The 24,176-nt window shown below is 36.2% G+C and overlaps 1 protein-coding gene and 1 long non-coding RNA gene across 2 annotated transcripts in view; one reads left to right on the top strand and one right to left on the bottom strand.

Moving 5' to 3' along the window:
* Nucleotides 1-14,906, top strand: part of LOC125933006 (uncharacterized) — a 30,949-nt gene extending 16,043 nt beyond the window's left edge. Inside the window, exons 2-3 of the long non-coding RNA XR_007460833.1 lie at nt 9,505-9,856; nt 14,547-14,906. This is a non-coding gene — a long non-coding RNA (uncharacterized LOC125933006). The remainder of the gene's footprint in view (nt 1-9,504; nt 9,857-14,546) is intronic.
* Nucleotides 1-24,176, bottom strand: part of CCDC172 (coiled-coil domain containing 172) — a 72,651-nt gene that overhangs the window by 42,520 nt on the left and 5,955 nt on the right. The window contains exons 4-5 of the mRNA XM_049645847.1: nt 5,707-5,823; nt 4,375-4,540 (exon numbers count right to left, since the gene is read on the bottom strand). Of these exons, the coding sequence (XP_049501804.1) occupies nt 4,375-4,540; nt 5,707-5,823 (283 nt within the window). The remainder of the gene's footprint in view (nt 1-4,374; nt 4,541-5,706; nt 5,824-24,176) is intronic.

Raw genomic sequence — 24,176 nt, 5'->3', positions numbered from 1 at the left:
AATCTATGGTATAGCACTGCTAAAAGCAGCAAAGGTTGTATTCCCTCTGGGTGCACCTCTGTCCCCTACTGTTGAAAGGGCTTTTGCTGGCACCTTCAGGGTCTTTTGTCCTTGGGGAGGCCATATACCCTCTTCCAAAAGTACTCCAGGAAGGGAAAGTTCTCTCTTAATGCACCCCAGAGATCTCTACACCATGCTTTGCAGTCTGGGGCCAGCTCCCTCCCCGCAGGAGCTTGCACCACAGCTCCACTCTGGAGAAAGGCACTTCCAAAGCCTCAGATTTTGAGCTCTGAAGACCATTTGCAAAAACAGCCCTGCAACACTCAGTACTTCTCACTCCCCAGTCTGTTGTCCACAGAGGTTTTCCTCTTGTGCAAACTGATGCCGCACTCTCTTAACCCCTCTTAGTCTCCCTTTTGTCTCTTCATGAAAAGGGCTCAGGACTGCTGTTTTCCTCTCCCCCCAATTCACTTCTGTGTACCTCGCAACTACCACACTGTCTCCCTCCAACCTTGGAAATCCTTCTGCCAGTCTGCAGATCGACTTCCTGGGTGTTCTAAGTGATCTGACCTCAACACAGCTGAATTTGAGGGACTAGGAAAGTCCAGGGTCCCCCTACTTCTCCACCATCTTAACTCCTCATTTATCAGTGACATTTTTATTTCAGATAATGTATTGTGGCATTCTAAAATGTTCTTTTTTTTACATTTTCTATTTCTCCACTGAGATTGCCTGTCTTTTCATCTATTGCAAGTGCATTTTCCTTTATTCATTGAGCATAGCTCAATAATAGCTGCTATAAAATATTTGATAATTCCAATATCTAGATCACTGTGAGTTTGGCATCTCATGGTTTTCTTCTGATACTAGGTCACATTTCACTGATTCTTCAGAGGTCGAGTGATTTTGGATTGCATCCTGAACATTGTGAATATCATATTGTGGAGACTTCTGATCTGTTTTGATAATAGCCATCCTAATAGGCGTGAAGTGGTATCTCATTACGGTTTTGATTTCCATTTCTCTAATGACTAGTCATGTTGAGTATCTTTTCATGTGCGTATTGGCCATATCTTTGGAGAAATGTTTATTCAAGTCCTTTGCCCATTTTTAATTGAGTTATTTTCCTAGTGTTGAGCTGTAGTTCTTCATATATTCTGGACACTAGGGGCACCTGGCAGACTCAGTTGATACAGCATGTGACTCTTGATCTCAGGGTCAGGAGTTTGAGCCCCACATCGGGTGCAGAGACTACTTAAAAATACTCTGGATATTAATCCCTTATCAAAGATAGGATTTGCAAATATTTTCTTCCATAAGAAAACACGACCCATTATTTCTGAGAGTTTTGTTTTTATTCTCTTGATAGTGTCTTCTGATATACAAAAGATCTTTATTTTAATGAAATACAACCTATGTATTTTTTTCTTTTGTTGCCTGTATTTTTGGTATCCAAGAAATCATCTCCAATTCCAATATGACGAAGTGTTTCCTATATGATTTCTTCTAAAAGGTTTATTGTTTTACTTCATAAGCTTAAGACTTTGGTCCATTTTAGCTAATTTTTGTATATTGTGTAAGGGAAGGGCCTAACTTCATCTTTTGCATGTGGTATCTAGTTTTCCCTGTACCATTTCTTGAAAAGACTGTCCTTTCCCATTGAATAGTCTCGGCACTCTTATTAAAAGTAAGTTCACCACATACATGAGGGTTTATATTTGAGTTCTCTATTCTATCCTGTTTTTCTATATGTCTGTCCTTATTCTAGTACCACCGTTTTGATTACTGCAGCACTTTAGTAAGTTTTGAAATCAGAAAGCATGAATCCTTTGTTCTTCATTTTTCTTTTTCAAGATAGTTTTGGCTTTTTGGGATTCTTTAGGATTCTATATGAATTTTACAGTGGGTTTTTCTATTCATGAAAATAATGCTGTTGGAATTTTGCTAGGGATTACATTGAATCTATAGATCAGTTTGGGTAATAATGGCATTTAACAATGTTAAGTTTTCCAATCCATGATATGGGATGTCTTTCCATTTACTTAGGACTTCTTTAATTCCTCTGAGCAAAGTTTTATATGGTTTTCAGTGCACAAGTCTTTCACCTCTTTGGTTAAATTTCACCTCCTAAGTATTTATTCTTTTGGATTTATTATAAATGGAATTTTAAAAAAATTTCCTTTTTGGATCATTTATTGCTCATACATAGAAATGCAACTTACTTTTGTGTGTTGATTTTGCATACTTCAACTTTGCTGTATTTATTTATTAGCTCTAGCAGGGTTTTTTTTTGTGATATCCCTAGTTGTTCTATATATAAGAGCATATCATCTGGGCACAGACAACATTTTACTTCTTGCTTTCCAATTTGGATGCCTTTCATTTCCTCTTCTTGCCTAGTTGCTTCGGCTAAAATTTCCAATATTATGTTGAATAGAACTGGCGATATCCATTACTTCTCACAGAAAGTTAGAGTATGTATCTATTTAACTTTATATTCTACACTTGTAGTTATTGAATAGTACACATCAATATCACCTAAGGGACTTATAAAAAAGTTACGTTCCCTATCCTCTCCCACAAAGATTCTGATTCAATAGGTCTGGGATGAGATTCAAACATTTAATATTTTTTAAAGCTTCCCAGATGTGTGCCTCTGTCCTATATTCTCTACCCAAAGTAATTCATCTCTGAGAACCTTATTTCCTTCATCTATAAAATGAGATTAAAAAGTATAATCACCCCATTTTCTGAGGGCTTAACTATGTGCGAGGCAGCATTCTATGTGCTTCAGTATTATTTCATTGAATTCTCACAACAATCTTTGTTAAGGTCATTACTACTAACCGCCATCTTTACAGATGGGGAGGCTGAGCCAAAGAAATGTTAAATATGTTGCCCCAAATCACACAATTATTAAATGGTGAAATTAATATTTAAATTAAATCAACATGACATTAGCATTTATAATCTTTAGGATGATGATGATTGTTATATAGTATAAGCCCAATAAATAGTAATTAAAATAATAGTTGTCACATGCAAAGAAAATAATAAATTATTCATACTGATAGCTCTAAGTCAATAAAAAAGTTAAATGTGTTTATTATTCTCCACCTACTAAAGCCATCAAAGTAAGAGTACATTTTAGAAAGGCTTCCATTAAAAACTAATTTTCCATTTAATATCATTTATATTTTCATTCTCTATTTCCTCAATTCCCATTGACTCCAACCTATTACTACCAGTCTTCCTCTACTGCTCTACTCCACGATACTGCTCTTGACATCTGACCGTCAGATTAACCTCCTATTTTGATTTCCACTAATTTGAGGAGAACATTTTTTGCTTTTGGTTTCCAAAATATTACTCTCTGCTGGTTCTCCTCTTGCCGTCTTTGACTACTCTGTCTCATTCTTCTTTCTTTTCCTAAATGTTATGCTTTCCCAGTTTCTGGCTTTGGTCTTCACTCCTCATCTATGTTCTCTCTACATACTTTCTCTGAATGACGTCACAAACTCCTCTGGATTCAGTCCCAAGCCTAATACTCTAGCTCTGATCTTTTACTAGCTTCACAACCAAATTTTCCCTTGCCACTTGGGCATCTCCCCCTGTATATTTCATAGATATCTCCAACTAAAAATGCCTGAAACAAAACTCAATCTTTTTGTCCAGAAAAGGCTATCATTCCAAAAGCCTTCTTTCTCTACCTCTGCTCTTCCTCCTGGTACCATATGCTACCCAATCTCTGAAGTTTGAAAACTATGATTCATCCCTGACTTCCTCTATTTCTATTCACATTTATCAGTGATAAAGTCCTGTCATTATTCCTACACATCTCTTTAATTCACACTCTCTTCTCCTTGGCAATGACTTTAGCTCAGAATCTTATCACAGATTGCAATAACCATATAATGTTCCTGAAATGAAATTCTCCCCACTCCACTGTGTAACCTTGTTTCCTAGTTTAAATTGTACTGATGGTAAATGAGGATCACTGCACCAGTCCTATCCCTATTATAGCGTCTATCACATTGTACTATAAATATCTGCTTCCATATTTGATTGTTCCACTTTTTAGTTTTATATCCTGATGACCTAGAACAGTGCCTATCACGCAACAGAGAGTAAACAGATATTTGCTTCTTGAATGAATGCCTAAATGCTCTTGTCACACTTACTTCTAAAGAATGTGGGACTGCGCAATAAAAGATACACTTTCATTAGGATAATTAAGAAAAAGGTAAAGGAATAGCTATGAAATAACCCAAATTGCTTGTGAAAAAGTTAAATTTCTAGAAAATCCACTGATTCAAAATAAGTTAGTTTCGTTAGTGGCAGATAGATAAATGAGGTGGTACTTTGTACTCATACCTCTTTTCAAAGTGTTTGCCTGGTTTTCTAAGTCAGATATTTCAATCTGGACATTTTCTTTTATCAACAGCTCTCTTTTCTTTGTTACTTCATACTCATTATTGAAGTCTGCAATTTCCTTAATAAATTTTTCCTCCTCTTCTATCACTTTTTTCTTTGTAGCCTCCTAAAAAACAGAAACAAAAGACCAAATATAGATGTTAATTTGTAACAATATTTTCTTTAGTGATTTACAGTGCAGTCATTTGGAATTATTAACAACAAAAATATATAATTGTATATCCTGGTATTATTACAAAGTGCTTTACTCCTCTAGCAATACTAATAAAAGAGCTGAAGCTATTACATAATGACAACCAACTATTCCCATGTGGAAGTTTTATCCTTAATGTTTTGGGAGTATTACTGATGTAGAAATTCTACTATTTATCTCTGTATCTGTGTTTGTGTATTAAGCTTAGAGCCATATGTGCCATTCTGTCACTGCAATGTGAAACTGGGGAAAATAACTAAATGTCCAAACTTGAAAATAAAAATCTATACTCAAAGGAATAACCGCTAAAGAAAAAAGACAAATAAACAAACAAGGAAATCCAAAGAACCCTTTTAAAATATAGGTAAAGAAGGTAAAATTCTATATTTATTTCCAATTCAGTTCTATGAAATAGCTTACATTCTATGAGACATAACATGAAGAAGAAGTAAGAATTTCCAAGAACTCTGGGCAATGCTAGAACCTAAATATTACTGTATTTTTCTATTTTTTCAAAGAAATGTCCACTGATTGTGAACTGCGTTGAGAAACTGGCCATATCATATGTAACCACCAAGTCTGTTGATTCTGAAATCAGATAAATATTTTTAGTATTTCTAAATATATTTTCTTTTGAAATGTCAATTAACTATAAGTCACATTCCTAAACTGGCCCTGTCATTTAAAACTACTCAGTCTATTGGTTCTGACTTAAGATAAAAAGATAAAAACTATCTTTTCACCAACATCCATAATATGACTAAAGTGTGAACCTCTCTGTCTTTCAGAAGCATTAAAACCAAGGTCTCAAAGCCTGAGCAATTCAAATCAGTTTCACCGTTTTTTAAATGCTTATTATAATTGCAAATAATATCTATATTGCATCCCTGCCAATAGAACTCTTTCAAACTGTATTACTCTACCAACTGGTTTTAAATAGCACTTAATACTTTCCATATCTGAACAGGACTATCTGCCAATATGCGTACAGATAATTTTCTAAAAGTACACCTAAGTATATTTAAATACTTTTCAATACAGTTAGTGAAATAGACATTTCTAAGCGGCTGAAGGCTTACAAAGGTTTGGAGAAGCATATTCCTCTGGTTTGTAATTTCACTACACTGTCTTTCTAAGGCATTTTCATGAATCTTCCAAAGCTGTAAGAGGAAAGTTTTTTCAGAAAATTCCTGAACCTTTAAAATGAAAAAACAGAAATCAGAATGAAACAATTAGTCAGACATTTTAGGTGCCTTAGTTAATAGAACAGATCTGTATAGCGTAAGATATTTTCTGTATTAAACTTAAATACAAAATAAAATTCACATTAAACATCGTATTTTATAGGTACTCTCACATATTTTTTATAAGTGTTCTATAATTACAAGTTTTATAATATTTCCCCCCAATTAGACTATAGGCCCCTCAAGGGCAGAGAACGTGTTTTCTTTTTCTTTCCAATACCTAGCACATTTCTTAGCTTAGGTACCAAGGTTTTTTGACTACACACACTGAAATCTGTTGCAAGACAGCTTGTGTTAAAGAACAAGTTTCTATTCTCATCATTTATAAGGAAGATATGGATGAATTAAACATGTATACAGTATGACTAATAAAATGAGATAAAATCTACAAACCACAGGCAAAAACCTAGTCCCATGACTACAGTTATACTAAAAAAACACAAATCTGCTAAAGCCTTCAAATGCTTTTGTGAAATCATTTTTTTTTTATTTTAGTACCTCATTTGGTTCTAGTTAGCAAAAGACATAATAACATTAATATTAGATATGTAACTATTATTTCATTTGAGCCATAAAGAATAGCATCTCCTGAGACCATGAATATTGAAGTGAAAGTCAGGAAGTTTTAATATATAAAAGCTAAAAATGATGCCAGACTGGAAATAATCTTTCCTCTATATTCAGTACCGGCCTTCATAAGAAAGCATCACTTTTAGTTTGGGGCTGTTCCCATCTCCACAGTGAAAAGAAAAAGGAAATAAATTCAATTTAAATTGCAGAAAGCAAGATTTACGGTAGCCATAAGAATTTCCTGAAGGTGAGAGACAGGGTGTGAAATCTCTGTCCCAGAAGATATTGAATAGTAAAGAGCTTAGGAATAGTCTAGTCCAGAGGCAAAGGGTTGGCCTGAAAGATATTTTGAAATGATATGGCTAAAATGTCCTGGAAATATTGGCATTAAAAAAGTAGCAGAAAAAAAGTAACAGGAATAAAACAGAAAATATGATGTCGCATATATATAATATCACGGCACGTCTGCTCACACCTTCAGTACTTGGTATCGTTCTCATCAGCTCTATCTTAAGAAAGACATCAACCAAAAATGATGAAAGAGATGTAATTTTCATGACCAAAGAAACTCAGAAAAAATTGTTTTAAAACTGGGGGCAGGAAGAATGGGGCAGTTAGTTATTTTACTGTCTAGAAAGACAGAAATTAGAAAACATAAGGTCAGATCTATAAAATCATCTAGAAATTGGTCATAATAGCAAGCAAAAATACAATCATGAATTCTATTACATTTATTTAGAATAAGAAAATACTTCAGAGCCACTTACTATTTATTAGTAAATGAGAATAAAATGAGTTCCAGAAAAGTGAAATTCTTTAATAAAGGTAATATATTAATTATGGGCAAACTCAGGATTGAAAATCCAGATCTTTTTACTTCCTTTCTTCTAACTAATGACTAGAACTATTTCAAAGTAATAGAGATACTTCTGGAACTAAAAGGGACTTCAGTCTCTGACAATAGCAGAAGTTCAAAGTATGGAAGTTTGAGAAAGAGAAAAATTATCAGACCCTAATGAAAGAAGATGGCTTGCAGTCTACACCTACCTCCCAGAGTTGCTATTTTGGACAGTAACCATGAATGCCTGAAAAACTGCTAGGACCAAATACTGGGCTGGATAAATTTTGGCTTAAGCCAATAAGGTGTGTCAGGTATTATGCCCTTCAGAATCAAAATTCCTGAATTCGGGTTGTTTCTGCCACTGATCTGTTGTGAAAGACTTATGGTAAAACCCAAAAATGAAGAAAATATTACTTACAAGGTTAAAAAGTTTTTTAAATATGACATAACCAAATTTATTATTCAAGTTCAGAAAAGCCTTATGTTGAGAACTAAGAAATTAATATATTAAAGTGAACTATTAGATAAGTTGGCATTTAATTGTAATATTTTACCACAATCTGAAAAATGAAACCTATGTACCCCAAATGAAAAGTAAACAGCTATTCAAAAGCTTTGTAAGAAAGATGTATCTATACATTTCCTCTTCCCCTAAACTCCCATGGGAATTATCATTTTGAGGTCTTTTCAGCTTCTTTGATATATTTTTTTAAATCATTGGCCTGCTTCTCCTCATCATTCCCCTTTTCTGTCTTACACTCTGTCTTTATCTTGTACTTCCACATTTTCCTCCTTAAATTAACCTTAAAAAGTCCTAGAATCAATAACTACTGAAAAATTACAGTAACACTAATTTTTAAATTTACTAGGGTCTGTGATTAAAACATTTAATACAAAAAGGAATTGGCAGGTAGAGGAAAGAGCCTAATAGAAAAAGAGGAAAAGAGTCTGAGAAAGCTCAAGTCGGTAAGGTTAAAGAGGAGATGCCCACAATATGCTGATTCAAATGGTGAAGACAGCAATAAGTTAAGGTTGCAGAAGCTACACAGGTTTATTAATAATAGAGTTTTTCATACTTTAACGAAACCAAAAGGACAAAGACTTTTGGATCTTCCCAGTTCCTCTTGGCCAAGTATGTTGTTACTCTTAAAAGCTGAAATAGCTTTTCAAGGCCACCTATTTGCAGAATGCATTTCTCATTATTCCTTTTGTTCTTTCTGTTATCACAACCAATCTCTTAAACTATTTTTCACATTCTTGTGTTTGAAAGCCAGACTTACTGAGGTGTAAAATTTAGGTAAATAAATCCAAATATAACCCCATACATATTGCTATGATCACAAGACAAGGTCATTTCACAGAATAAACCATCATCAGAAACATCTCTTTCATTATAAAAGTGATGGGTGGAGATCAAAACTTGAAAGATGCTGGAAGAAATGTGAAACTGTGACTTAAAAATAATTTTAACTAAGGTATAACTGACATATTATATTAGTTTTGAATGTACAACAAAATGATTTGATATTTATATACATTGCCAAATGATCATCAGAGAAAGCCTAGTTACCATTTGTCACCAAAGTTATAAAATCTTATTTTTTTTTCTTATGAGGAGAACTTTTTAAGATTTATTCTCTTAGCAACTGTCAAATATGCAATACAATATCACTGAGTATAGTCACCTCGCTGTACATTATGACCCGATGACCTATTTATTTTATAACGGGAAGTTTGTACCTCTTGACCCTCTTCACCCATTTTGCCCACCCCACAAACTCCTCCCAGCTGGTAACTACCAATCTATTCTCTGTATCTCTTAGTTTGGTTTTGCTTTATTTGTTAGTTTGTTTTGTGTTTAGCATATAAGTGAAAGCATATGGTATTTGTCTTTCTTTGTCTGATTTATTTCACTTAGCATAATACTCTTCAAGGTCCATCCATGTTGTTGCAAATGGAAACATTTCATTCTTTCTAATGGCTGAATAGTATTCCATTACAGATATATATTCACTCACACACACACACACACACACACACACACAGTAAAACCTTGGACTGAGAGTAACTTGTTCTGCAAGTGTTCTGCAAGATGAGCAAACATTTCTAATAAATTTTAACTTGATAAACGAGCCATGTCTTGCAGTATAAGTAATACGTGATGCCAAACGTCACATGATCACAACGGAACCAATGGTTCTTCTCTCTCTCTCTTGCTGCAGAGGAGGAGGAGAAAAAGGCAGAGGAGTATCCTCACTTCAGATGAGATTAGGGATATGTGTAAAATGCGGGAAAGTGCAAAATCTTGTAGAAAAGCACCACCTGAATAAGGCTGTAGCAGTGTGAGCAATGAATCTGTTTCAGGACAATGCAATGTCACATTTCTATGAAATCCTCAAAAGGAGTCAAAAGCAAGTGTCATTGGATAGGCTCCTCGTTAAAGTTGCACAAAAAGAAAAAGATTCCATTGAGCCAACAGATAGCAGGGATTTCATTAGTGATAGTGAAAGTCATCCTATACAACAACCCCCTTCTCTCTTGTCTCCCTCACACCAGCCACGAAGGTTTTCAAAGGTAAGTGCAGATTTATGTTTATTTTTCTTTATGTCTTTTATTTTCTTTATTATTTTGTATTATATTACAGTAATGTGATCATTCTTATATGAATACTGTTGGGTTGTGGAACAAATCATCTGAATTTCCATTAATTCTTATGGGGACATTCACTTTGATATACAAATGCTTTAGATTACAAATTATGTTTTTGGAATGAAATACATAGGTATATATATATATACACACACACATTCACACATATATATATGCATATATATGTATATATATGCATATACATACACACATGTGTATATATATGCATATATATATACATACACACGTGTATATATGCATACACACACACACACACACACACACACATACACACCACATCTTCTTTATCCATTCATCCACTGATGGACACTAAGGCTGTTTCCCTATCTTGGCTATTGTAAATAGTGCTGCAATGAACACAGGGGTGCCCCTATCTTTTTGAATTAGTGTTCCCATTTTCTTTGGGTAAATGCCCAGAAGTAGAATTGCTGGATCATATGGTAGTTCTATTTTTAATTTTTTGAGGAACCACCATACTGTCTTCCATATAGTTGCACCAGTTTACATGCCTACCAACAGTGCATGAGGGTTCCCTTTTCACCACATCCTTGTCAACACTTGTTATTTCTTGTCTTTTTTATTATAACCATTCTAACAGGTATGAGTTGATATCTCATTGTGGTATTTGATATGCATTTCCCTGATAATTAGTAATGTTGAGCATATTTTCATATGCCTGTTGGCCATCTGTATGTCTTCTTTGGAAAAATATTTATTCAGAGCCTCTGTCCATTTAAAAAAAACTTTTTTTAACATTTATTTTTGAGAGACAGAGACAGAGCAGAGTGGGGGAGGGGCAGAGAGAGGGGGGTACACAAAATCTAAAGCAGGCTCCAGGCTCTGAGCTGTCAGCACAGAGCCGTACGCAGTGCTTGAACTCACGGACCATGAGATCATGACCTGGGCCGAAGTCAGACACTTAACTGACTGAGCCACCCAGGAGCCCCTCCTCTGTCCATTTTTTAATCAGATTGTTGTGTGTGTGTGTGTGTGTGTGTGTGTGTGTGTGTGCATGTCTACCAGCTTTAGCAAAGCAGCAGGAGACTGCAGAGGTGGGCATGCCCACTGGCATTAGAAGGCCAGTTGGAGACTGCCGTGACTCTGTGCACCCACCAGTGCTAGCAAGGTAGAGGGAGAGTGCAAAAGTGGCTCCCGCCAGCACTGGTGCTAGCAAGGCAGCAAAATGGCACAAGGTAGAGGAAGAGTGCAAAAATGGCACCACCTCCGCCTCCATCTCTGGAGAGAGTCCCAACAGGCCCCTGTCCCTCTGGCAGATGCTTTATAATTAGCAACTAAATTTCTCCTTCGCATATCTATAGTCTAGGTTCTTTTCAAACTGCTGTTTTGCACTGGGTTCCGGGGCAAATGATTGTGTGGATGAGCCCTTTAAGAACAGAATCCCAGTTCCCTACAGCCCTTTGGATCTCTTGGATGTAAGCACCATTGGTTTTCAAAGGCAGACGTTTTGCAGATTCATCTCTCCTGTGCAGGTCCCGAGGGTTGGTGTGTCTGACGCTGACGTGCTCCTCAGGGAGAAGCTCATATTTGTGAGCTTCCTCCTGATCAGGGGTTGCTGTGCCAGGGTGGGGTTTCTGGTGAGACTATGTCTCTGCCTCTCCCACCCTCCCGGTGTGGCCCTGTCTAGTATCCTTTGCTGTGGAGGCATTTTTCAGCTAGTTTTCAGGTCTTTTTCAGAGAGAATTTTTCCGTATGTGGCTGTGGATTTGGTGTGTATGTGGGAAGTGAGTTCAGATATTCCTATATGGCCATCTTGAGCCACCTCCCAAAATAGTTTTGAACATGTCTTATAGGGGCAGGTTTGAATTGAAGCACCACCTTATATCCACGGTAGCTTGAACATCTTACGATAAACACTTAAGATGCTACTGACTCTATCTCCTGAGATACCCAAGAATATCAAGAGGCCACAACAATAAAAAGGGTAGAAGGTTCCTAGCAGCAGTAATACAAATTTCTCTTTCTCATCTCTCTTCTTCCTCTGACTACAAACGAAGAGAAAAGATTTGCATGCCGCCTTAAAGTTACATTCTAGAATCAAATAGCCAAGCTTTGTGAGAAAATATTGCTGTTTTGGAAATTTTTAATTTATAGCACTGCCAACACTCTGGTTAATTCTGCTTCCCTCAGCAATAAAGGTCTTTCTTTCTTTCCCTGTTTTATTCCTCTTGGGATATTTGATTTTTCAACAGAGCTTATAGTTTTCCCAGTGAGCTGACTTATCTGGTCAACTAGGTCAGTTTTCAGCATAGCCGTGATTTGTGACTCTTCACTATTCTTGCTGCCTGGGTGCGTTAAGGTATTTTTCTACCAGAAGAACTTGAAAACTGAAAATGACTAAGAATTCTAAATTAATGTTTAGGTCCACGTAAGCAAGTACAAAGCTACTCTGTTGTGATTGCTATCGCTTAAAATATTCTCAGATTTTAGGAACTGACGTTTTGCTGATTAAATGGTCTGCCCAATAGTGTAATAGGCAACTCTACATAAGAAAACATAGTTAATGTACATTTCACATTTGTAACATCATAGCAATTGGGGGAAAGAATGTGTTATGACTATTACGGCAAAGACATTTTAAATGTTAGAGTACATCAATGAATATTGTATCAACAGCAGATATTAAGGTTTTATAAAAAAATCTATTTTTTATAAATGCATTTCTTAACCACGATGCAGTACTTAAAGAGAAACTCTCCATGACACAGTAATCCTAGTTTCAATGTTAGGAAATATTAGTTCTTACAATGGCTTATAAGGCTTTTCATGATCTGCGCTCCCTTATTCCCTTTCCAACCTTATCTTCTACCATTCTCCACTTCAGTCGCTCTCTCCAGCCACACTGGCCTCCTTGATATTCCTCTGACATACCAGGCACACTCCTTCCTTACGGCCTTTGTACAGGCTCTTCTCTATGCCTGAAAATCTCTTTCCCCAGATTCCTCCTGGTTCGTTCCTTTACCTCAATCAAGCCTTTGCTCATCTCTCATCTTTTCACTGAAGGTTATTAGGATGCCAGAGAAAACCACTGCAATTTAAGTTTCTTCTGGAAGTTCTTATGAATGCAATGTGGCAAGAAAAAGGAATAAGAGATATAATTATCCAAAAAGCCGGCACAAAATTCTCTTTCATTTGTTTAGGCAAATGCCATTAATACATACCTAATAAGTCCAAGAAAATCTACTGAGAAACTGTTGGAAATAACAAGAATTCAGGAAAGAGATTAGTAACAAATAAATACCAAAACTAAGTATCTTTTCTAATTACCAACAATAAACAGAAAAAAAAGCATGGAAACAATCTCATTTATAACAGCAAAAACCAAATAAAGAAAACACAAATAAGCTTTAAAAACATCTGAAAGCTATATGAAAAAAAATTCTACTGAGGAATATAAAAGATCTATAGCATTTAAAAAGCTACATATCAGTAAGAAAAAGACAAGGAAAGGATATGAATAGGTAAAACACATAGTAAATATGAGCAATCTATGAACAAAGTAATAAATATAATTAAACAGGAAATTCAAATTAAAAGTATAAAAAGACATTTGTCTTATATTTGCCAAAAGAATAGATAATTTCAATTATATGAGTAGTGAAATTATCAGGAAAATAAACTGGAACAACTTTTCTGGAGGACAATTTGGAAATTATCAAAAGCCTTAAAAGTATATAACCAATTGGTGTAGTCGGTTAAGCGTCTGACTCTTGATCTCAGCTCAAGTCATAATCTCACGGTTCATGAGTTTGAGCCCCACATCGGGCTCTATGCTGATGGCACAGAGCCTGCTTGGGATTCTGCCTCTCCTCTCTGCCCCTCCCCCGCTTGTGTGCATGCTCTCTCTCTCTCTCAAAATAAATAAACTTAAAAAAAATTTAAAAAGTATATACCCACTGATAGAGCAATTTGGTTTCTAGAATTTTATCCTAAAAAAAAAGTGCACAAAGATGTATGTCCAAAATTATCATCACAGTGATATTAATAATGGTAATTTATTAACAGTAATAATAAATGTTTGTCAGTAGGACAGTAGTTAACTAAGATACGGTATAGCCATTGAATGGAATACTATGCAGTTACTAAAAACTGCTTATCTAGATATATATTTACTGACATATGCAGGATACATCAAACTGAAAAAAAACTAAATCGTTTAAGAAAAAATATATGCACTTAAATAATTCTGAAAGAAAACCTATGAAAATATTAACTATATATTGGAACTATGTGGTAGTTTTCAGTCTGCTTTTGGCTTATCTCTATTTGTGGAATAAACTGCAATTAACACATGTTACTTTTATGAAGAACTCAAACAATTAAAGCCAGTTTGATTCAGGAAAAACAAAATGTCTACTGCATGTTCACCAAATATCATGGCACGAGGTAGCCTACCTCCTGAGACTATAACCCACTCTTCCAGTGGCAACATAAGCAAGGGCTCCTAATAAAGATGGAGAGGAACAGGATCTCATAATAAAGAGAAAAAGACCATTGTAGAGTAATAATCAAATCCATTTTCCTACCGTGGCAGTCACATATCTCCCATTCCTTCCTCTTTTCTGTCTTCTCTTAGGAGGAATTAATAGAATTTTAACCAGGACAAACTGGGCTGCAGTTAAAGCCATGGAACTAGACTGAATCAAAGAAGCTGAGGTAGGCAACCTTTCAACTCATCCTGAGATATTAATTCAGGCAATAACCACTCCTAAGGCCACATGGGTACCAATGGCTACATGAGAAATTCTCCCCAGAAATATCAAGATCACAGGCACAGCCGCAATAGCCAGTTTGCTCTTGACCTCTTCCATTCACCTTTTTTTGAACCCATCTGGTATTACAAAGTCCAACCTAAATCTAATCTTCTCAAAATAACCCCCATACTCCAAAATTATTCTTCCCCTTTTCCTCAAATAAAACTCCCATTTCCAAAGAACTGCTGATTCAGCTAGATATTAATCTGATTAGGGAAAGAGCAGTAATGCACAAATACTGATAGGCCAAGAACACCTTGTAACGATACTTCTTAATCTGAAAGGCTCATGGGGGAGATACTCTGAAATAAGGTGATTTCTATGCTATTTGACAATTCAGGAGGCAGTACCTTATCTTACCTATCGCTACATCTTCCTATTCTGTCAGGATATAAAACAATGGAATGCTGAAGGCAGTGATTTTTCATGTACTGCTTTTAATGGAAGAACTATAAAATGTCACAGGTGCTTTAAAACATACATTTTCCTCCTCATAATAAGAAAATTTGGCACATGAGCAAGAAAAGATCATACCTCAGTCAAGTATACTACAAGAAAGTGGGTTGGGGATATTCCCATCAACTTGTCAACCATCAGCTTTAGCTTTAAGAAGACAGTTCATACTTTAAGAATTCGAGAAAACAAGAATGGGATTAAGAACAATGCATACACTGGATCTGTTGGCAAACTGTAAATCTGAACAGTTCTCACATAATGACAGCATGAATCCCACCCCCAAAAAAATACTGTAATGGAAGATAAGAGAATTACCCAAAAGCTTACAGAGCAAAAGTACTGTAAATCTCTGTAATATAGTAGTACAGGGTACAAAAAGATACATTCTGTTAATCAAGTCTGTGATGTCCTCAAAAGGATACAAAGGTATGTTCCCTTAAAAAAAAACAAGAGCAAGTAAGTACATAAGAGAGTAATATACAAATACAAGCTGAGATTAAAAGGAAGACAGATAGTTAAAGAAATAAAAAAGTAAGAACATAACAGGATTTAAATTTGCAGAGTATTCAATAACAGAAACAACACTGCCAAAGATGGAATCAGTAATATAAAGTATAAAGAGTTCTCCAAGGCTGCTGAGAAGTAGCAAATAACAGAAGATCATGGGTTCAGAGAACAGAGAACAAAGATCTAAGCTCATCGGGAATAGGGGTACTTGAAAAAGAAATCACAAGTAATAGTTGAGGTTCAAATGGGAGGCTCACCCATGGTTTAGACAAAACAAACAGATGCATCTGTGAACAAAGGTGTTGTATGTAAGTACTGAATCACTAAAATGTACACGTGAAACTAATATTACACTGTATGTTAACTGGAATATAGATAAAAACTTTACAAAATCAGTGGTGCTAGAGCTACATAATTTTCTAAAAATAGGTGTGAGCCAAGAATTTTGTATGCAAACTAATACTCATTCAAGTGTGAAAACAACAGAAAGAAATTTAGGACCTTAGGGGCTTAGAAAATCCATTTTTCCTGAAAAATTACTTGAACAGTTATACAGATTGACCAAAAGATAGGTAAGAAATAAGAATTCAAGAATGAGGAAGTTGAGGCATTAAGATATTGTAAAGTGAAAAATTCTGGTTAATATGGCAGTCTAAGCAAATGTGAGCAGGACCCACTTTCTCCTCAAATACAGAGAAATGCTATATAAAATAGAACTACATTTAAAATAGACATTGTTTACATAGTCAACCCGGAATCAAGAATGGGAAATCGTCATGCCAGAAACAAAGAGGAGACTCAGGGTAAAATGGTGTGGTAGAATTTAAGCCCAATAGATATCTTTGAGACTGGGTTACAGGTATTAGGGACTAATGTTTCCAATGCCCACATAAGACCAAACGTCAGGACCACAGGGAGCTGGAACTGGGATCACTGGATAAAGTCAGGAATTGAGAAGTGCCTTTGCCAGCTATGCAGGTGGAGTAACAAAGCCCCCTTCGTCGTAGAGACACAGCAGATAAATGAGCTGCCGCCATTGAGCCATGAGTGGAAGGAGTCATCCCTGAGAAGCCCAACCCCAAGCGTGAACTCTTCATAAATATGAGATTCATGTAGTGCAGAAACCCTAAGTTCAGAAATTAACATCAAAACTGGTCCTGAACAGGTGAAATATGTAAGGCTATGAAACTGCTTCATAGGGAGACCTTCCTTATGAAGGGAATATTTGGTACTCCCAGGAATGATAGGCTCTGCTAAAGGTAAGTTCACAATAGAAAACTTTGAAGCTCATAAGAAAATACATTACATAAGAAAGTCATGAGATGAAACAAACAGAATTCACAGAAGAGAACGGAATTCTATGAGAAAAGGTTTATTTTTTATTTTTATTTTTTTTTTAGAGAGAGAGTGCAAGAGCAGGGGAGAAGGGCAGAGAGAGAGACACACAGAGAGAGAGAGAGAGAGAGGGAGAGAGAGAGAGAGGATCTTAAGCAGCCTCCACACTCAATGTGGGGCTCCATCCCATGACCCTGGGATCATAAACTGAGGTGAAATCAAGGGTTGGATGCTCAACCAACTGAGCCACCTAGGCACCCTTATGAGAAAAACTTTAACTTACTCAATAATATTTATTTAACACTCACTACAATTCAGGCACTGTTCTATACTGGGAATAACAGTAACAGACAAACTAGATGAATCTGTATTCTTTGTGGAGCTTACATCCCATTGTGGGAAAACAAATAATACACAGATCTATATAAAATATGTCAAGAGGCAGTAAGTGTTACAAAATAAAGGATAATGAATAGAGAGGGGGGGAATGGGGGAATGCTATTTTATATACTGGAGGTCAGGGTGGGTCCTCTACAGCAACCATTACCAAACTTTTTAGTCGCATGACTTTTCTTATAGTCTTAAAAAATTATTATAAACATTTTGGTTTGTTTTTTTTTGCAAGCTAGACCTATAAATATTTTCTGTATCAAATATTAAAACTGAGGAATGTTAAGAAACATTTATTAAGAATAACAATAGTAAACTCATTGCGTGTTTAAAAATATGTATTTATGAAAAGACAGTATTTCCGAAAAAATAGTAAGAAGAGTTGCATTTACATTTTTTGCAAATCTCTTTAATGTCTGGCCTAAAGAAGACAACTGGATTCTCACATCTACCTGTTTATTCAATCTTTTGCAATATGTTTTTTGTTGTTGTTGTTGAAATAAATGAAGAAAATGTGGCCTCACACAGTATATTTTAATACCCTTTTCAAACGATTGCGGGTATGCTTTATACTGCACCCAAACTAAACTGCTGGTAGTCCGTAAAGGTTAGTTGCAATGTGGAATCTGAAACTATTCCAAAGAATAGTTTTCCTTTTCTCTTACAATAAGAGAAAATTCCTCTTCTGTTACAATAAAATTTATTGGTCTATCTTGTGCTTTGAGAGGATCTTTTATCCATGCATGGTTTCCTAACATTATGTGCTGGTCATTTGGAAAATACCGTTTCGCTCAACTATTCAAATCCTCCAGATGTGGATACATTTCAAAATATGATACTAAGAAATAACATTCGTTAATATCATCACCAAACTCATCAGAAAAATCTTTAAGTATTGGGAAACTGTCAAACTTATAGGGACAGGTAAGAGTCTTCCAAAATTCTAATTTTTGTTTGGAAGGTTGAATATTATCAATGGCAAAATATTACTAATACTACTACTACCACTACTTAACTATTCGTTGTTTGCCTTGAAATGTCAGGGTTACTTCATTTTTGAAAAAAATTTGCCAAGTACTCAAGTTCAAATAACTACAGCCTGTCAGTTATTCAAGTAAAAATGGTGTTCCAGAAAAAAAAGAGAGCTATTTCATACCGCAACTCATCACACACAGTATTGAAAACTCATATACACAGTGGTCAACTTCAAAACAGTCATGGCATATAGTGAAACTGGTGGGTTTTATTTTTTACTGCGAGTTTATGACAGTGAAAAATACAATGACTGCTAGCACAGTTTGGTGTCACTGCCTTGATTTGTGCTAAGGCACCAACACTTTTACTCACTGCCTTTACCCACCATCAATGTGCATGCAAGCCTGGTGAAAATGGCAAATAATGTCTTTGCGTTATTAAGAAAATAGTTTGACATCACAAGACCTCCTGAAAGAGTCTTGGGGAGGCCTTTGGCTACAGATCACATTTTGAAAATCAGAGCTCTAAAGTGGCAACTGCACCCTAAGATTTTCATGGGACTGTCCTTTTGAAAAGTCTCACATTCCAGTGGAATGGTTGGCCACCCTCCAGAAAGAGACCTAAAGAAGTGAGTGTACACAAAATACCACTAGCTGAGGGAAGATGCATTTCGGGAAGAGGAGACACCAAGTGCAAAAGCCCTGAAGTCAAAGAACGGCAGAAAATTAGATTATCCTCAGGCAGGTAGGCTACTAGAAAATGCCCAGTACTCAAATACTCAAAGGACATCCAGTGTCCTCATGCATTTTCATGTTTTAGATAATTACTCATGACAAATATGAAAAGTTTTTCTTTATAGAACTCCACAGAAAAAAATTAAAAGTAATTACATACTTTTTTTTTAGAAAAGAAAACATCAAGAATTTTAAGTTTTAGGACACCTGGGTGGCTCAGTTGGTTAAGCGTCCGACTTCAGCTCAGGTCATGATCTCACAGTTTGTGGGTTCAAGCCCCGTGTGAGGCTCTGTGCTGACAGCTCAAGCCTGGAGCCTACTTCGGATTCTGTGTTTCCTTCTCTCTCTGACCCTCCCCCACTCATGCCCTGTCTCTCTCTCTCTCTCTCTCTCTCTCTGTGTCTCAAAAATGAATAAAAGTAATTTTTTTAATTTTAAGTTTACAGTTAAGTTTATATACTTGAAGCTGTTTGATGTCAACTCTCAAATTAAGGCAGAGAGTCATTTTGTAATTGATTTCCAATTATTCATAGTGTGATTTAGAAGTTGCTTAATGAATGTTTGTTGAATGAATAATTCTCCAATGTGTGACTGGAGATATTTAGAAATGAGGAACACAGTTAACTGATTTTCTAAGAAATCACAAATCAAAAGATAAACTACTGAAAAAGGATTCTTTTGTGCTGTATAAGGAGGTCAGCAAACTAAATTTAACCTCATGCTTTTTGCATACTGAGCCACAAACTTACTATTCTTTAATTACAGAATCATTCTCTCAGTTCCTGGAAAGGAAACTTTTTTTTTTTTCCTGTTGAGAACATTTCTCACATTTCAAGCTAAACAATTCACTTAGAGTAGCTCTTGAAAGAAAGAAAGAAAAAGAAAAGAAGAGAAAGAAATAGAGGCACACGTGGTAAATTTTACAATTAGAAACAGTGCAGTAGATTTTCCACTTTGTGAATCCAAGCCAGGAAGTGTGCAACTTTTGTGATTTATAAGCACTTGCAAATAGAAAGGCTATCTGGCATACTGTTATAGAGTTCGCTCTACACTGCTATTATCATGAAATATTCTTTGGATTTTAAGATCGTGAAAACAAAGTTGAGAAAAAGGAGTTCAATAAATGCTGTATGTAATATTTTTCATTTCATTTATAAATGCAATCATTCCAGTTCTATCAATATGAAGAGAGATCATTGCTTCTCAGAGACCAGCTCTCCACACCTTACAAGAATTGGAACCGTGCAAATGACCATTAATCAAGCAGCTCATCTTAAGAATAGATGTGCCAAATGGCCAATAAGCACCTGAAAAGATGTTCAGCATTAATGCCATTAAGAAACTTGAAATACAAACCAAAGTACAAACCAGATACCATCCCACACCCACTGAGATGGCTATAAAACAAAAACAAAACAAATTAAAAACCCAGGAAACATCAAGTGTTGGTGAGGATATAGAGAAATTGGAACCCTGCTATACTGCTGGTGGTAAAGTAAAATGGTGCTGTTGCTATGGAAATAGTGTGGCATTTCCTCAAAAAGTTAAACCTATACTTACCATATGACCCAGAAATTCCACTCCTGGATGGACTACTCAGGAGAACTGAAAATGTGTGTTCATACAAAAACTTGTGGACAAACATTCATAGCGGTATTATTCTTAACAGCTAAAAGTGGAAACAACCCAACCTTTTACCCAGGTCTGATGGATAAACAAATGTGGTAAAGGAACAAAGTGGTGATACATGCTACCATATGGATGAACCTTGAACACATGCTAAGTGAAAGAAGCCAGTCAGCAAAGGCCACCTATCATATAAATCCACTTACATGCAATATCTGGAGACAGAAAGTAGATTAGTGGTGACCTAGGGTTGGTGGGGTATGGGGGGGATGGAGGGGGATGCTAAAGGTATAGGGTTTCTTTGGGGGGGGTGATGAAAATGGTTTGCAATTAGTCACGGTTGCACAACTTTCTGAATAGGCTTAAAAACACTGTTTTGTAACTTTTAAAATGTATCTTTATTTTTAAAAGTAACATAACAGCTATGTCCCCACCCCCAGCTTAAGAAAGTAAACATTATGTGTACAGCTAAAATGCCCTGTATACCCTTCCCTGATTACATTTATCTTCTACCCCCGTCAGAGATAATCACTATCTTGATGTTGCTACTTATCATTCCACGCATGTCATTATACTTTCACTATATATTTATAATCCCTCATAAGATCTATTATTGTTTTGTGTGGTTTTAAATGGTATCATACTTATGTACTTCTATAGGTTGCTTTTTTTTTTATCACAGTATTATGTTTTAGAGCTTTGTTGAATTGGGTGGGGGGGGGTCATTATTAAGTGGCTTTTTCACAATGACATTTAGTACTTAGAATTCTGAGGTCATACTCCCTGGAATAATAACTAAATCTGTTATGTCTTTGCCTAATTTTTTTTTAAATCAATTCAATCAGGTGATTTCTTCAAGCATCTCAAACCATCATTGAGTTCTTGTCCAAAATAAAGGAATTTTAAGGCCATGTTAATAACATAAAGGCTTTATAAGGACCCCAACATAAAACAAGTCTTACTGGACAGAGGGATAACTTACAGAAGAAAACCTGGCATTATATACTTTCATATATGATAAATAATACCAAGATTAAATGACAAACAATCAATTAGCCTTACATATTTCAGCCAACTACAGGGACTCTCTACATGGGCCTTCTGGCTTCAACCACTGAAATATTTGTTGTAGAAACTGCAGGTGCCTCAAATATATATTCTTCCTTTCCTCGGTTAAGCATTACTTCTCAGAAACTTGTACCATTCCTAAACTGTCCACTGAATTTGGGAGAATTTTCTACTCTTGACTACAATTATTGAGTTAGGGATAGTCACATGTCACAATTTGTAGAAATGACAGGAAAGGAGGCATCTGATGAGGCTAATTTACTTGCTTTTCAGAGAAAGCTTCTGCAAACTTCCTTCTCTCTCCCCGATTCAAAACGAGAAACCATGCGACTCTAGGAATTGTTAGTTACTTTTCGGGGAACACAAGGACAACCAGCATTCTACCATTCTTCTTTATTAACAAAATTACAATTTTATTCAGAGGAGGAATGCATCCCCTTAAAAGTATCTACATTCCCAGGCTCCCTTTTCCAGGCTTGACCATGTGACCACCTAATCCTTGAGATGCAGGTCTAAGTCCTTAGAGAGGCCTTCCCTTCCACCAAAGCAATGATAAAGCCACATGAGGAGAAGTCTTTTGATTTTCATGTTCTCCTCTTCTTCCAGCTGGAATTCAGATATAATGCCTGGGTATGGAAAAGTACTTTGACTGTAAGGATGAAAGCCACATGCTAAGGATAGTGCAACAGAAAGAATGTTTTAATCCTTAAATCTTCCAGGATTTCCTTGAGCACCTTAATAAATGGCTTTGGATTTCCTACCTCCACACTTCCCATTACATGGAAAAAAAATAAACCTTTATTTGGTAAAGCCACCATGGTTAGATCTTTGCTATAGGGAAGCTGATGCGATTCCAACCGGCATAACTTCTGAATCCAATGTTTGGTTTTCAAATACGTAAGAAAGTAGTTTCTCAAAATTGTTTAAGCTCTTTTGAGTTGGATTCTGTTTTTTGCCACCAAGAGCACCCTAAACTGATGGAGCCCTCTAAGGAAGGAGTAGTACCTCTGACTTGACTCTAAACTCTCAAGGACAAAGGCTGTATATTACTCATCCTACCCTGCTGCCTGACTGAAATGGATCTCTGCTAATGAGTAGCCCATATGATTACAGGGAAACCTTTGTAAACTCACAGTATTACCTTGCTTGCATAAGGCCACCCAACTGGAAAAGCAGAGGAACAAAGAAATGAAACATTCTTATTAATCATTTCATTAGACACATAGGACACATATTCATCAAAATTGCTGAAATACCAAAGCAAGGAGGCTTTTAATGAATCATGCCTTTGGTTTGCTTTATGTCTCCAAACTTTTCTACATCCTCATCCTGTCCTTATTCCTTTCTTTATACTGTACTACAGTGGTTAAGAGCAAGACCTCTCTAGTTAACCCCACACAGATTCAAATCTTTTATCTATTACCTCTTACGTGACCTCGTGTTAGTTACTTCATTTCTGAGTCTCAACCGTCTCAAATGAATAAGGGTGGAATAATTCTACCAACCTCGCCGAGTTCTTGTGAGAATTAATTGAGATAGTGTTTGTAAAATGCTTACCATAAGGCGTGATATACAGTAACAGTTTGCTCAATATTACCTCTTATTTTTAGTTTGTACAACAGAGGAGGTATCCCTCCTTTTGTCTAAGGCTAATTCTTACCTTATGCTCTGGGTCCCATCCTCCTTTGACTTCCTCAGAGACTTTTAACTATTGATTATCTTTACTCTCTAGTCTTTTTTTTTTAAGTTTATTTTTGAGAAAGAGAAAGAAAGAGAGAGAGAGAGAAAAAAAAACAAAAACTTGTGGGGCGCCTGGGTGGCGCAGTCGGTTAAGCGTCCGGCTTCAGCCAGGTCACGATCTCGCGGTCCGTGAGTTCGAGCCCCGCGTCAGGCTCTGGGCTGATGGCTCGGAGCCTGGAGCCTGTTTCCGATTCTGTGTCTCCCTCTCTCTCTGCCCCTCCCCCGTTCATGCTCTGTCTCTCTCTGTCCCAAAAATAAAAAATAAAAAACGTTGGAAAAAAAAAAAAAAAAAAAAAAAACTTGAGTGGGAGAAGGGCAGAGAGACAGGGAGAGAATCCCAAGCAGGCTACACCAGCTCAAACCCACAAACCATGAGATCGTGATCCGAGCCAAAATCAAGAGTAGGGTGTTTAACTGACTGAGCCACCCAGGGGCCCCTCTCTAGTCTTTATCTTTAATCTCTCTCTGTAGCGCCCTTCCCAAGAATATGCATAACAATGATGATGGTAAGGATAATGATGAAACAGGAGATGATAGGATCTAAAGATAGAAGAATTGTCCTTTGTCAGAAGGAAGGGCACTCCTTCATAACAGGAAGAAAAGGGGAGAAAACAGGTCTTC

The sequence above is a fragment of the Panthera uncia genome, chromosome D2 (assembly GCF_023721935.1).
Source record: "Panthera uncia isolate 11264 chromosome D2, Puncia_PCG_1.0, whole genome shotgun sequence".
NCBI lineage: Eukaryota > Metazoa > Chordata > Mammalia > Carnivora > Felidae > Panthera > Panthera uncia.
Note: the sequence above shows the minus strand (reverse complement) of the source record. Positions and strands in the feature narration are given on the sequence as shown.